Source organism: Rhinichthys klamathensis, unplaced genomic scaffold (genome assembly GCF_029890125.1).
Source record: "Rhinichthys klamathensis goyatoka isolate OS25496 unplaced genomic scaffold, OSU_Roscu_1.1 h1tg000132l_1, whole genome shotgun sequence".
NCBI classification, from domain to species: domain Eukaryota; kingdom Metazoa; phylum Chordata; class Actinopteri; order Cypriniformes; family Leuciscidae; genus Rhinichthys; species Rhinichthys klamathensis.
Window position 1 is genome coordinate 36,364 of NW_026606667.1, and position 13,637 is coordinate 50,000.

General features: G+C 36.7%; 1 protein-coding gene across 1 annotated transcript in view; it reads left to right on the forward strand.

The window, feature by feature from the left end:
• Nucleotides 1-13,637, forward strand: part of LOC130089425 (regulator of G-protein signaling 3-like) — a 69,833-nt gene that overhangs the window by 34,353 nt on the left and 21,843 nt on the right. The window contains exon 2 of the mRNA XM_056256728.1: nt 7,604-7,674. Within this exon, the coding sequence (XP_056112703.1) occupies nt 7,604-7,674 (71 nt within the window). The remainder of the gene's footprint in view (nt 1-7,603; nt 7,675-13,637) is intronic.

Genomic DNA, 13,637 nt, shown 5'->3' on the forward strand with positions numbered 1-13,637 from the left:
AAGATTAGTTGTGTTATTGTGATGCCAGTGCTGACTGTTCTGACCCCTGTGGGATTATGGGTGGGTTCTCTCAGAACTATCCATATAACCTCGAAATTCTGGAATAATAATAATAATTGTTATGGCCCAGTTGTTGTGTTGTGGTTCTGCTTGTTTTGTAGGTCTGACTGGTGACTTGAGCGCACCTGAATCTCGTCCTTATATTTAAACGGCGGTTAGTTGTCCTCAGTCGGGCCGCTCCTGCGCTCCAGTTTTGAGGATATTTGTCTTGTTTTGCATCCATGCATTCGTGCTGACAACACTCCCCAGTTATTCTAGCCTGGTTAAAACCAGAGCATTCTCAGTTGTAACTGAGTTATGGTCTGGCAAAGCGTCATAGACAAATCATTTCCAGAGGGGCGTCACCAACGGACGTCGCGGATAGACCTAAACCCAATCAGAGCGATGAAGGAGATGACGTATGCAGAGCGGCGGAGACACATCTCCGAGTGTTGTTCTTTGCTCGGTTTTTAACTAAAAGGAAACGGTAACACTTTACAATACGGGTGCACTAATAAGCATTAAAGGGGCATTATGCAGAAATCCCGTTTTTGTCAAACAGCGACCCCTAGAGTTACTGTGGAGTACTTGAATTTAACGTTACTGTCGTAAATACCACTCACTCAGAGTGTGACATGGCCTGTTACATAGTATACAATAGTACATTGTGTTTAATTTGTCGTTTAATGAGATATAATATGTTGTTAGTGGTGAGAATTTTCACGTGATTAAATACATAGATCCGACAATTTTAATGGTCCAGAGGCAGAACTTTTGCCAAGTGTGTCAGAGGTTCTGGGTTCTAATCGGTACTAGTAGTATAGTTTATTTTCCTCATCAAAACCGATTGTTTATTAGTGGTTGTATTTCAAGCAGGGACATGTTTTTTGTGCATTAGGTTTTGTGATTTCACCATAACAAAATATAGAGAGTCTCTCAGTCCCCGCAAGGGATTCAGGCGCGCGTCACAACAGAACACTGTACGTTAAAGCAGCACTCAGTAAGAATTCCGTTTTTGTCAAACAGCGACCCCTAAGGTGTGTTCCATTCGACCGTAAGTGGACTGCGAAGTGGACTTCACAGGGTATTTCGCCATCTTAAGTGAGATTCCAAAACGAAGGGAACGCACATGTTCAGTTCGAAGGGCACGGCATAGGGAATAAGGGAACATCGATACATCACTTCACAGGAAGTCAGTGAAGTCCACTTCAACTGATATACCGTGCTCAGGGAGTAGGGAGCAGTGAACACTTGTGTAGGGACCCTGTCGAATGGAACGCACCCCTAGAGTCGCTGTGGAGCACTTGTACTGTCGTAAATAGCACTCACGCAGAGATAGCTCGCACTCACGGCCGGATCCCCTCCCCCTGTACACCGGTACCTGTTCAGTAGGATGGACGCTGTAACGAGTGGAAATAAGGTATGGCCCCTTTAAGAGCTGCGCGCGCCCAACACCACATGTATACGGCGCCGGGTTATTTCTGTTTGATGCTCATTTTATCAGAATTTTATCAGACCTGTTTTTTTGCCGTAAAGCAATTCGTTACCTCGCGAGACCTGATATCACACGATACTTCTTAACACTCAGGCCGGCGGCCCGGCGGCCCAAAGTTGCAAGGGTGGTTTTGCGGCTCACGGGCACCAGGGGGGTGCGAGACGACCACCATTCAACACGAAATCAGTAATATAAACATTACAATGACTCCAAAGCTGTTCGGTTAAGGTACAAACGTTACTTAGTTCACCTTTAACTTATCTGCACCACTGATCGCAGAGGCAACGAGCACTTTGGTCACTTGATTTCAAAAATAACACATTTCAGATCGCCTCTTATTTAACAAACGGACGAAATGAATGCTCTACTAGAGTTACCTGGAGATGTTTTATTTGTTTGTAATGGTAACGTTACATCCGTGCCGCGAGAAGTTTCAATGGGGACATAGCACACCCGCAAATTATGCCTATGCTCGTGTCCGACTCCTCGCTCGGTCAGTCTGCCGTTTCCTCTTTCTCTGTTCCTCCGACAATGCTTTCCTAGCTTTCTGCATCTTATATGCCGGCTCAGCCATGACGATAGTGTGACAAACTCCATCCATCTATACCTTGTTCCTGTGTGTATGTGTGCAGTTGCCGTAAAGGAATCTGTTACATCGCGAGAGCTGATTTCACGCGATACTTCCGACGCGGCCCGCCGCACCGAAGTTGCAAGTGGGATTTTTTCGCTCACAGGCACCAGGGGGGGTCGAGACGCCCACCATTCAACCCGAAAGAAGTTATATAACAATTTCAATAACTCTGAAGCTGTTCAGTTAAGCTAAAAAAGCTGCATAGTGTCCCTTTAATTCATGCTTAACTAATGCACAGATAATACTGAATTAATGTGTAACTAATGATTATCTAAGCTATTCATTAATGATTACCACATTAGGAACTAATTAAGAGTCTGTATTGTTAATGTATTAGTTCATACATGAATTGTTATTAATTAAATATGTAATTGTGAATTAATTCCCTAATAACTCATTTTTTTAACTAATAGTGTTAATTAATATGTTAATTACCAGAATGAGCCAAAGCCTTGTATTTCAACTTCCAGATAATACAGGTACACTAATATGCATTAATGCATGATTAATTACTTCATTGTTAGTGCAAATTCATGTGTAAATTACTACAATTACTAAATGACTAGTTAATAACGATGTGCCTCAACAAGTAAAGTCATAACATAATGATACCTTTGCAAATCATTAGCTAATGATTAATTAAAGCAGACAACTGGAAGTTGAAGTGCATAGCTTTGACTAATTGTGGTAATTAACACATTAATTTACACTATTAATAAAATATGTTATTAAGGAATTAATACACAATGACACATTGAATTAATAGCAATTCATGTATTACTTAATCTATTAATCATATAGACTCTTTATTAGTTGCTGATGCAGTAATCATTAATTAATGGTTTAGTTCTTCATGAATCATACATTAACTCATGATTATCTATGCATTAGTTAAACATGAATTAATGCATATTAGTGCACCCGTATTGTAAAGTGTTACCAAGGAAACGTTCAAATGGCTTAAAACAGACGCGATAGCTGATTGGAACGAGTGATGTTCGACGCCGGCATCCATCTTTGTAATGTAGGCTACAAAATCATGTTCAAAATCCCAGCGCTGTCGTCATCGTGTAAAGCCCGCCCCAACGCTTCTGATTGGTGCCTCGATTTCGGCGGATTGGAAATGGGCTTGAATGAGCTCTTTGCCAGACTAACTTTCAGAGCAAATCTAAATTTGCCGGAAGTTGTCTGGGTTTTCCCAGGCTATAGTTATTCCCTCTTTCACTTGCAGCCACGACTGAACAACATCCCTGATTACTAATATTTTGTTGTTTTCGTTCATTTTTGAGTAGTTTAGACTTTAAAGTTAATTTCACCATGTTGTTTCCCCTTAATGTTGCATCTTTGAGCCTGGTGTGATATGATAAGTAGCTTTACCCACTACTGAGAAGAGTTGAAACTAATTAAATTAATTAAATTAAAATCTCATTGTGAAGAATTTTTTCACCTTGTAATCTTTATTCAAAATATCCATTACTCGATAGACTTCTCTCCGATAACATAGGCCGGGATTTATTAATTTAGATAATTGAAAGCTTCCTTTTATTTTTGAGTGCATCAGCCACTTCTCAACATCCAATCCACAGCTTCATTTTTTTCTTGTTCGCTAATGTGTTACACTGATGTGCATAGCAATATGGAAGAAAAGATCAGACGCTACTATTGTTTCATTGCAACTTTACATTTTGAACATGCATTCATGTTGTTAAGACACTAAATTGTGTGTAGCTGTGAGTGCGAGTGTGAATGTGTGTCCAAATGGATGGATGGATTTATTTTGTTAATCAAATTGACTTTTTATTCTAACCTCTATCAGCACATTCCTCCAACCCAGGGTTATTACCATGAACTAAAACTAAAACCTTAAAAAAAAATCATTACTAAGCATTAACTGAGATCAAATAAAATATTAGAAAACTGATTTTATTTAATCTATATGCCAATCATTTCTCATTTTCATTTAGTTTAAGTTGAAGTACTGAAATGACTAAAAGGAAATAAACTATTGGTAATATTTAATTTTGATGGTCCACTTTAGACACTATAAGTAACTTTGTAACTCCATGTCAACTAATTCAACTAACCTAACCGTCTACTAATACTCTAATGACTGCTAGTTGATATGTTTGCAAAGTTACATATAGTAGTAGATTGTCTAAAATGGACAATTGAAATAAAGTGTAACCAGAACCTTAATAAAATCTATATAGACGTTTAAAAAAATAATAATACAAATGAAAAAATGATGAAAACTTTAATTAAACTGAAATTAAAATTAAAACTATATTCAAAATATTAACAAAAACTATAATCATGATATAAAATAACACTGAATTTACCGCATTAATATGCATTATTAACTATTATTTTAAACATTACTTTAAAACATTACTTTTTTACTTTAAAAATGTAATTTTTAATTCATAACTGTACAAAAAAACGTTAAACAAACTATAAAACAAATATATATAAAAATGGCATAACAATTAAAAAAAAATCGGTAACACTTTACAATAAGGTTCATTTATCAAACATTAGTTAATGTATTAACTAACATGAACTAACCATGAACAATACATTTGATACTGTTTTTGTTAATCTTTGTTAACGTTAGTTAACCCTCTGGGGACCAGAGTGTTTTTGGGGCCCTTGGGATGTTTTGACATGCACTGACATTTGTGCTTTTTTCAGTTATTTATAAACATGTTAATGGCAAAGGTGTAAATTCACTCTATATAGCACAAACTTGGCTACCATGATGAGTGAGCAACATGTATGTACATGTTTGTATTTTTAATAGAATAATGTTTATGCGTGGTTATTGAAAAAAATAAAAATGAAAGTTGCTGAAATAAGACCACAAAACACATATTGATTATTTCTTCACAAGACTTTTGAAAATTGTATCACATAGCCTAGAATATTTGCTCCAAAACTATGTGAGAATCATCCTGACTACTCATTCAGATAAGTCAATAAAGTCTTTTACATTTTTAATGACGTGTTTTGTTTGAGAAAGCTTTATGCGAGGAGGCGTGGTCTCTCATTAATATGTGTGGAATTTCACACCTGAGAAAGACAAAGACCCTCCCCATAATGGCCCTATTAGGTGCTATCAGGCCATATCATTACAGGAGCTTTGCACAAAGAATGAGGAGATTTAAAAAAGAATGGCTTTTAGATTGTTTAGATTTATATAAGGAAAATACAGGGTGCATAAGTCTGGACACTTCTATCACACACCCTTCACCGTATAGACATGGTTTTATTTCAGTTCAAAGTTAGAGTTGGAAACATCTTGAAAAGAAAATTGTCTTTCTCCATAAATGTCTTAGTTTGATCATACATATTTCAAAGTTGAGGATTCATTATTTTGATAGCTTGAACAAACACTAAAACATCTTAGTTGATTAGTTTATTGACAAAACATACTTTATATTTAACATATGAGCAGAAACTCCTAAAAAAAGCTTATTTGATGTCTATTTTAGAGTAAAAACTTTATCCAAAACGAGTCAACGAAATGTTATTTAGTCTGTAACAGTGCGTATCTGTGCGTTCATTCATTCATTCATTCACACACACACACACACACACACACACACACACACACACACACGCACACACACACACACACACACATGATTCACATTTAACAGTACGCTATTTTTCCGTTTACAGACACTACGTTATTCTATATCGCGATTAGAACAAAGCACTTGCAAAAAACACTTACTTCTCAGCTGAATCTGTTCATCCTCGCAGTGAAAATAAACCCAGTGGTAAATTTCCCAGGATTGTTCCTCATATAGCCGCGCAAGACGACAGTAGATTAATCTGACTAAAAAATAATGTGTGTTTTCAGAGTTTATGGGCGTTCACGCGTCTCAATGTGTTGCTTCACATATTTGCGTTTGAATAGCGCGTGCTCTCCGTGGGCGTGTCACATTACCAGGGATAATCAGCTGAGAGAACGATAATGAGACGGGCTGACACGTCTCTCTTTTTATATAGATAACATAAACGGAGAATATTAATTTTAGTTTTGAATCGGATCATTTAAAAGTACAAACTCAAACGATTTAAAAGATATATTGCTTATGGCTGGGTGAATAGTATAAGCTGAGTTGTGTTGAAGATTAGAGACGTGCTCCAGAAAAAAAGTTCACGGTGACTGCAGGCAGAACGCACACCCTGTTTATTTTCTTTATTTTACAAAAGCACAATATTTTATTTCGATTGTATGTGCGCACATAAAAAAGTAGACATTTAACAGATTATTTTCTCATATTTCTTAACTCTATATGAACAGAAATGATGGTAGTACTTTAAGTCTATTTTTCTGCTATGTGAAAAAAAACGAGCAAAACGCGCCCGCGCGTTTCTGGTCCCCAGAGGGTTAATACAAATCCAGCTGTTCATTGTTTGTTCATGTTAGTTCACAGTGCATTAACTAATGTTAACAAGATTTTAATAAAGTATTAGTAAATGTTGAAATAAACATTAACAAATGCTGAAGAAGTATTGTTCATTCTTAGTTAATGTTAACTAATGTAGTTAACTAATGAACCTTATTGTAAAAAAATCAATTGTATACAATTACCAATAGAGTTCACTAGAAATACTTTGTAAAGTAGTGTTAAAAGCCCTCTCCATCTGGACAGCCATGATGTTATAGTTGTTGTTTTGTAACGTGGGTGAAAGTTTCATTTTATTTAAAAATATTTGCATGTTACAACTTACCCTTTGTCACAGCCGTCTCTCTTACTTCATTCTTATTCCAAAACACCATTCCTCACAATGAAGAAACCTTCCAAGTCTAGAGAATAATGTGCTATTGTCGGAAGAGTTTGAGAAACAATGCTTTTGCATGATAAGGCCTAATTTCCAGAGTGTGACGAATCCCGAGGGACTCGATACCGAATATGATATACAGTCGGGGAAATATTTGTCTAACTGAGAGGGCCAAGAAAAAACTGTTTATCACGACATGAGAGGTCTAGACCACGGGTCAAGATGACACACACACACACACACACACACACAAAGGCTACATACAGAGTGGTCGCAAACATTCAGACTGGCGGTCTCCTCCCCCTCCCCCGTTTTCAGCCTGTAATATCCTGGTGAGGAGAGGAAGTGTAATGTGTGTGTGTGTGTGTGTGTGTGTGTGTGTAATGTGACTCCACCACGGTCTGAGCCCCTCTCTGTAATCCTGGGCATGGCTGGAGGCCATCACATATGCACACAGTCTCACACACTGAAGATTACAGTGATCAGGGTCACTCACTCACTCGCTCTCACACACACACACAGACACACACACACACACACTATGGCCTGTACCAGGCGGTGAGGATTAACTTTAGCTACTTTTGGATCTGGAATCCTGCATTGCTTTGGTCCCTGGATGATGCCGCATGTTTCTCTGTCCACAGTTGAGCGCCGGCTCTGAATGCAGCTGTGACACGGGTCCTGACGGGGCCAAGAAGAAGAAGTCCAAAAACCTGTGAGTCCTTTTACAGTTTCTCTGCGTGTTGTGTTTTGTGTTGGTCATTGGTGTTGGTGAGAGGAGCGAGAGCTTTCAATCTACACAAGTTACAGTTACACTTACATATTGAAATGAGCTCTCGGAAATCTCTCTGTTGGTCTTTAGTTCTTCTTTAACAGTTGCTTTGTGACACATGTGAAAACATGGTGTGTTTCTGTTGTGTATGAGCAACACATTTGTTACAGTATTTGCAGTCCATTGTTAGTTCATGTCAAATCAGGTCCATTAATTAATATAATAACTACTATAATACTATAATATATTAATTAATAACACATTCAAGTTTTTATTTTAATAATAGTAAATGTTGGATTTAATATGAACTAAAAGTAAAACAAGTATTTGAAGTATGTTAAATAATGCTATTTAGTTACTACATGTTACATGTTAGTACATGTCAGTACATGTTAATGTTAACTAATGGAACCTTATTGTAAAGTGTTACCAATAATGGAAACCGATACAATATTTGATTTTGATAATGCTTTAGTGAATGTTCAAATTAACAATAACTAAGATTAATTAATAAATGCTTTAGAAGGACATCATGAAATCATTTTGACTAAATTCTAAAGTAGTATTATTACATACATCTCAAAGTGACGGAAATGTCAACTATAAATATACTTTATCATAGATAAAAATGTATAAAAATAAATGAATACATATTAACACTTTATTTGTGTGTGCTTTTTGTTTTGTAGTAATTCGAGTATTGTGTTGTTAGTTTCGAAACATGCATCAAACTTCACATTGAGCTGGTTGACATGAAAATCAGTGTGTGTGTGTGTGTGTGTGTGTGTGTGCGTGTAAAGAACCTACAACATCCATGGAACCTTTTAGTTGCACAAAAGGTTCTTTGTTGTGGAAAAGAGTTCTTTAGAATATTCAAATGTTCTTTTAAGATCACTGAAAGGTTCTTTGGGGAACCTTTATTTATATGTAGAGTTTCTCAAACTGATGTTATGATGTTCTTATCTCAGCAGAGTTTGTGTGTGTGTGTGTGTGATACTGTATTAAGCTCATCACTGATAGTTAATCAGAGCCTTTGTATTGTGAGGTGTCAATTGTGACAAAGTGTTTGTGGTTTTTTATACTGGGAATTGTGAGGTCAACACAATAAAGGAAAGGTTTTTACTGTCTGGTGAACTGGGACTGTCTGGAATCCCTAAATCTGACCTCGAAATAATTTCTTGTGATACAGTGACTCCCAATTTGATTTGCTGAAACAGTGCTGGTCTTCTTTTTTCACTAATTGATCATATTGATCTTCCATTTATAAAGGAATTTTATCAGGCACAAAGAGACGCGTTTATATCCAGTCTCCTTCAAATCAAGCAAATCTGTGGAGAAAAGATCCGGCATGTTTATCATCCGCTGCTTTCTCAGATCGCGTGAGGGATTACTGGACACAGTAATGTTTCGGATATCTCTTCTGCCTCTTAAAAGCTTGTAATGTTTTAATCTTCTTGCACACACTTATTTTAAGTGGTGTTTTAGTAAACTAGGTGACGGCGGCACAGTGAAAACGACATTACTTTATATCTCAGTGCAAGTCTTTACACATAAACACTGTTGTGCAGCTGTTCAGTTTCTGTTGTTTCAGCTGCATCAAGGCTTGGAAACACTAGACTTTGCACTGGATTTACTTTCATACACACGTGAGAGTGAGAGACCTGAAACACAATTCAAAGAACACACTTATAAGCATGGTGTGCAGTGTTCTGGGGTCTGAAGTAATTTTGCACACTCAAAGTGTATCATGACCATGACATTAGAGCGTTAATGTGTGTTCAACGTATATGCAAATTGTTTGTACAGCTAAGTGGCCATGGTTTGATTTGTGTCTGTTTGCAATAAGTGCAAATAGAGGCTATTTACATTAGCTCCGCCCACCATTGTTTGGTTGAGCCCGATGAATAACAATAGAAACCAAGCTTGCAACTGGGACAGTGGCAGAACGTAAGAAAAGTGGATTTAGCTTTTGACTGTTGACTGACCCCATATTTGAATCCACCTTTTTCTGATCCTCTTCTTCTCCCTTTTCTCATCGCATATCAGCTCTGAAGGGTGTTTATGATAAATAAAACTGGAGAATATATTCAACAAGTGGAAATAAAGTGGCTAACGGGTGGGATTAAAGTGTTTAACATGTATTTATTAGGCCTATAATAGAAATTTTAAGTATCCTAGCATTGATCTGACTGGCTGGAATAGTGTGTATTTGCACAACAGTGTGTATATAAAAGTGTACTTGCACTTATAGTGTAAATAGCATCTGCCACTAAGTTTTGGTTTATTATATTAAGATCAATACGGCCTAGTAACTGTGGAGACACACACACACACACACACACACACACACACACACACACACACACACACACACACACACACACACACACACACACACACACACACACACACACACACACACACACACACAAGTGCCTATGTTCTGCTTTAAAAGAGATCAATAACAGGAGGAAGGGTACACTCTAAAAATTGCTGGGTCTTTTTAACCCAAATGTGGGTCAAATATGGACAAACCCAGCCATTGGGTTATATTTTTAAATGATATTTTTAACCCAACGGTTGTTTTTGTCCATATTTGACCCAAATTTGGGTTAAAACAACCCAGCAATTTTTAGAGTGTAGTTAACACACACACACACACACACATACACAAGTGCCTATTTTCTGCTTTAAAAGAGATCAATAACAGGAGGAAGGGTAGTTAACACACACACACACACACGTAACACTCTGTTGTGAAATATATGTGAAATTGAGCCTCATTTAGATGAATGACATCAAAACAATAAACAGGAATGTGACACTGCACATGTTTGAGTAACAACACTCTTGGCTTCCTTGAACTTACATGTACTCTACAGTATGTAGACGACGTCTCAGCCACTCTACAGAATCTGCCAACATCGGCTCATTGGAAAAATAACATTTCTGCAAAACTTACTTATATGCATAAAATTCACTGCAGATTCCAGAATAATTATTATATCCGAATAATTTGTTAACAAACATGTATTCATTAATTCAATGAGCTCATTGTTTCTCCTTAGATTAATACATTGTTTAAATCAATACATTATTAGCTAACTGATTTATATACAGTATGTACATTTCTGAAATCTGATAACAGATCACTCTATTGTAATGTGAACTCATGCATTTTCTGTAAAGCTGCTTTGAAACAATATGTATTGTGAAAAGCGCTATACAAATAAATGTGAATTGAATTGAACACTATAGGCAGTAAAATTCCTTGTTCCTTCTTTTTTTAACACAAATTATGATTACTGGGGCAGGTCATCAATTAATAAAGACTTATTTTCATGCACATGCTATGTTATGATGACCTCAACATATTTTGACCATAGTGCATGATTTGTGAACTAATACACTTTAAACATTTGCATCATATGTGTCTTTTCTGATGTCTTTTGCTCGGAGTCACGCTAGAAGACCTGCTGTTTTATCTGAGTTTTTATCTCCTGTTTGCTCGGTTAAGTCCCACTCACTGGACAGTTCACTTTGAAAGTGTTGCAAAACATGCACGAATCCTCATATTATCATTGTTTTGCAGAAATGCCACTACAGGCATGTACTGTATTTCCATTTTCCCGCAAAGACACGAAGACTGTGACAATGAGTGCTTCACATGAGCAACTAAACACTGCATTTAGAAACACTAGATGTAGATGTGATGCAGGTCATAAGAACATTTTCCCAAGTTTTGTTTGAGACACTTATTTGGACATTAAAGAGATGTTTTTGCATGTTTCCCAACGGGATATGTGACAAGTATCACTTAGCTCGGCCGACCCCTTGATTCGTGATCTCGTGTTATTATCAGGTTATTATCTGTATTTTTTGTATAAATAACACATTTTTCTTAAAAATAGACATGTATATATTTAAGAAATATTCACATGTATATACATATATAATATATAAATGTTTTATGTATAAATAACACATTTTTCTTAAATATAGACATGCATGTGTGTGTATTTATAAATACAAAATAATTATACACAGTACATACACATATATCATGTAAACACAAACTTTTATTTTGGATGTGATTAATCGTTGCCCGGCACTATAAACACTCTCACATGTGTATTGATCTGAAGTAGCTGAAGCTTTTTCAGGTTTGATATAAACGCTCGTAAAAAGTCCTCGCACAGATCAGGTACAGTTTATCTCAGTCGCTTTGGTGCATTTCTCACATCACTATTTACATTTGCACAACAGTTAATGCAGTTCTCAAAACAATTAGTACAAACTGCAAAACCTAGCTGATAACCTGCAAAAGCGTGTCACTTGCTCAAAATGGATTTCTCATTCCTCGAAAGCAAGTATTCATGTCAATGAAAGTGTCAATGTCATCAAGATGAAAAGTCCTGACACCATTGTTTAAGAACAAGATAGTCAAATGGCTTTGTCATGTTTTCATTATGACAGTTTACTCTGTAAATGTTTTCCAATGCAAAAAAGTCAGATCTTGGTGACACTACTTGAAAATGCTCAAGACAGCACTATATACTATTTGCACGGCCATTTGGAGGTTTAGTGAGGTAACCCCTATATATGCATATGTATGTTTCACATTTTACTGCATATGCTCTTTGCAATTCTAATTTGTTCACAGCATTGTGCAAAAGAAAAAAAAATACACCCTTATTTACAACAAACATAAACTCCCTTTGCATAGAGCTGTAAACGATATCACAGTACATATTGGAACTGAACATACAACATACACAGTACTGTAAATCATTCATGCACGTCCCTTCTCATCAGTGAAAGCTGAGGTTCACCTGAGAGAAATTGTTCAATTTAGGATAAAAAAAGTTTTTTTCTTTTTTTAAAAGATCAAAATAATTGTAAAATTTGCTTGACAGATTTTGACAACTAGTTCAACAGTTTTGTATGTGATGACTCAAGCAATGAAATGAGGACTATTCGTTTTACATGGAGTGTCTATTCAGCATTCACAAGTATAGTTCATTTTGACTGACATAAGCAAATGATAATGTTATAAAACAGCAGAGAGTTGTATGAAAGCAATTGATGCATGTCCAAAAGCATTCACAATTTGTTGGAAGGAATGAGAAACTGCTACTATGATGTGCACACATGACTAAATGTTGTGGAGGTTGAACTAACTGTTGTGCAAATGTAAATAGTGATGTGAGAAATGCACCAAAGCGACTGAGAAAACCTGTAATGTGAGCAGACGCACCTGGTTTGCCTCTAACAGAGGGACGTTGTTTTTCCTCGCACCTGGTTTATGAGACACATACGCAGACACTAGCGCTGGTCTGAGAGCAGTGTGAGAGCAGTCTGAGTTACGGCTCACGCTCACCCGAGGGCACACAGCTGCTTTCCTCTGACGGGACACATGCACGAGCTCGCCAACACACTGCCCAGGTGTGGAGACCGCCTGTCCCACGCTGGCTGTCATCACATCACTTCATTATGAGCGTAAGCATTCACAGAGAAATCCCAGGGATCTGATGACAGACACTGATCATGCACCATAATCTCCTCTCATGTGAAATCCATAGAAATGTGCACACGTGTGATATTTGAGCTGCAGATTTTAGTGGAGAAATCAAGACCGTTTTTCAGAGTCACATTACTTTTAGATGTACAGTAAATCTGTCTATTTTATAATCATATTTTATAATTTATTCTTTATTTACAATAAACGAGAGATAACTTAGGCATTCTAATATGATGATTTGCTGCTCAAGAAACATTTCTGATTATTATCAATGTTGAAAACAGTTGTGCTGCTTCATATTTTTTTCTCCCAGGATTCTGTGATGAATAGAAACTTCAAAGAATGACATTTATTTGAAATAGGCTTTATTTTTATTTTTATAATG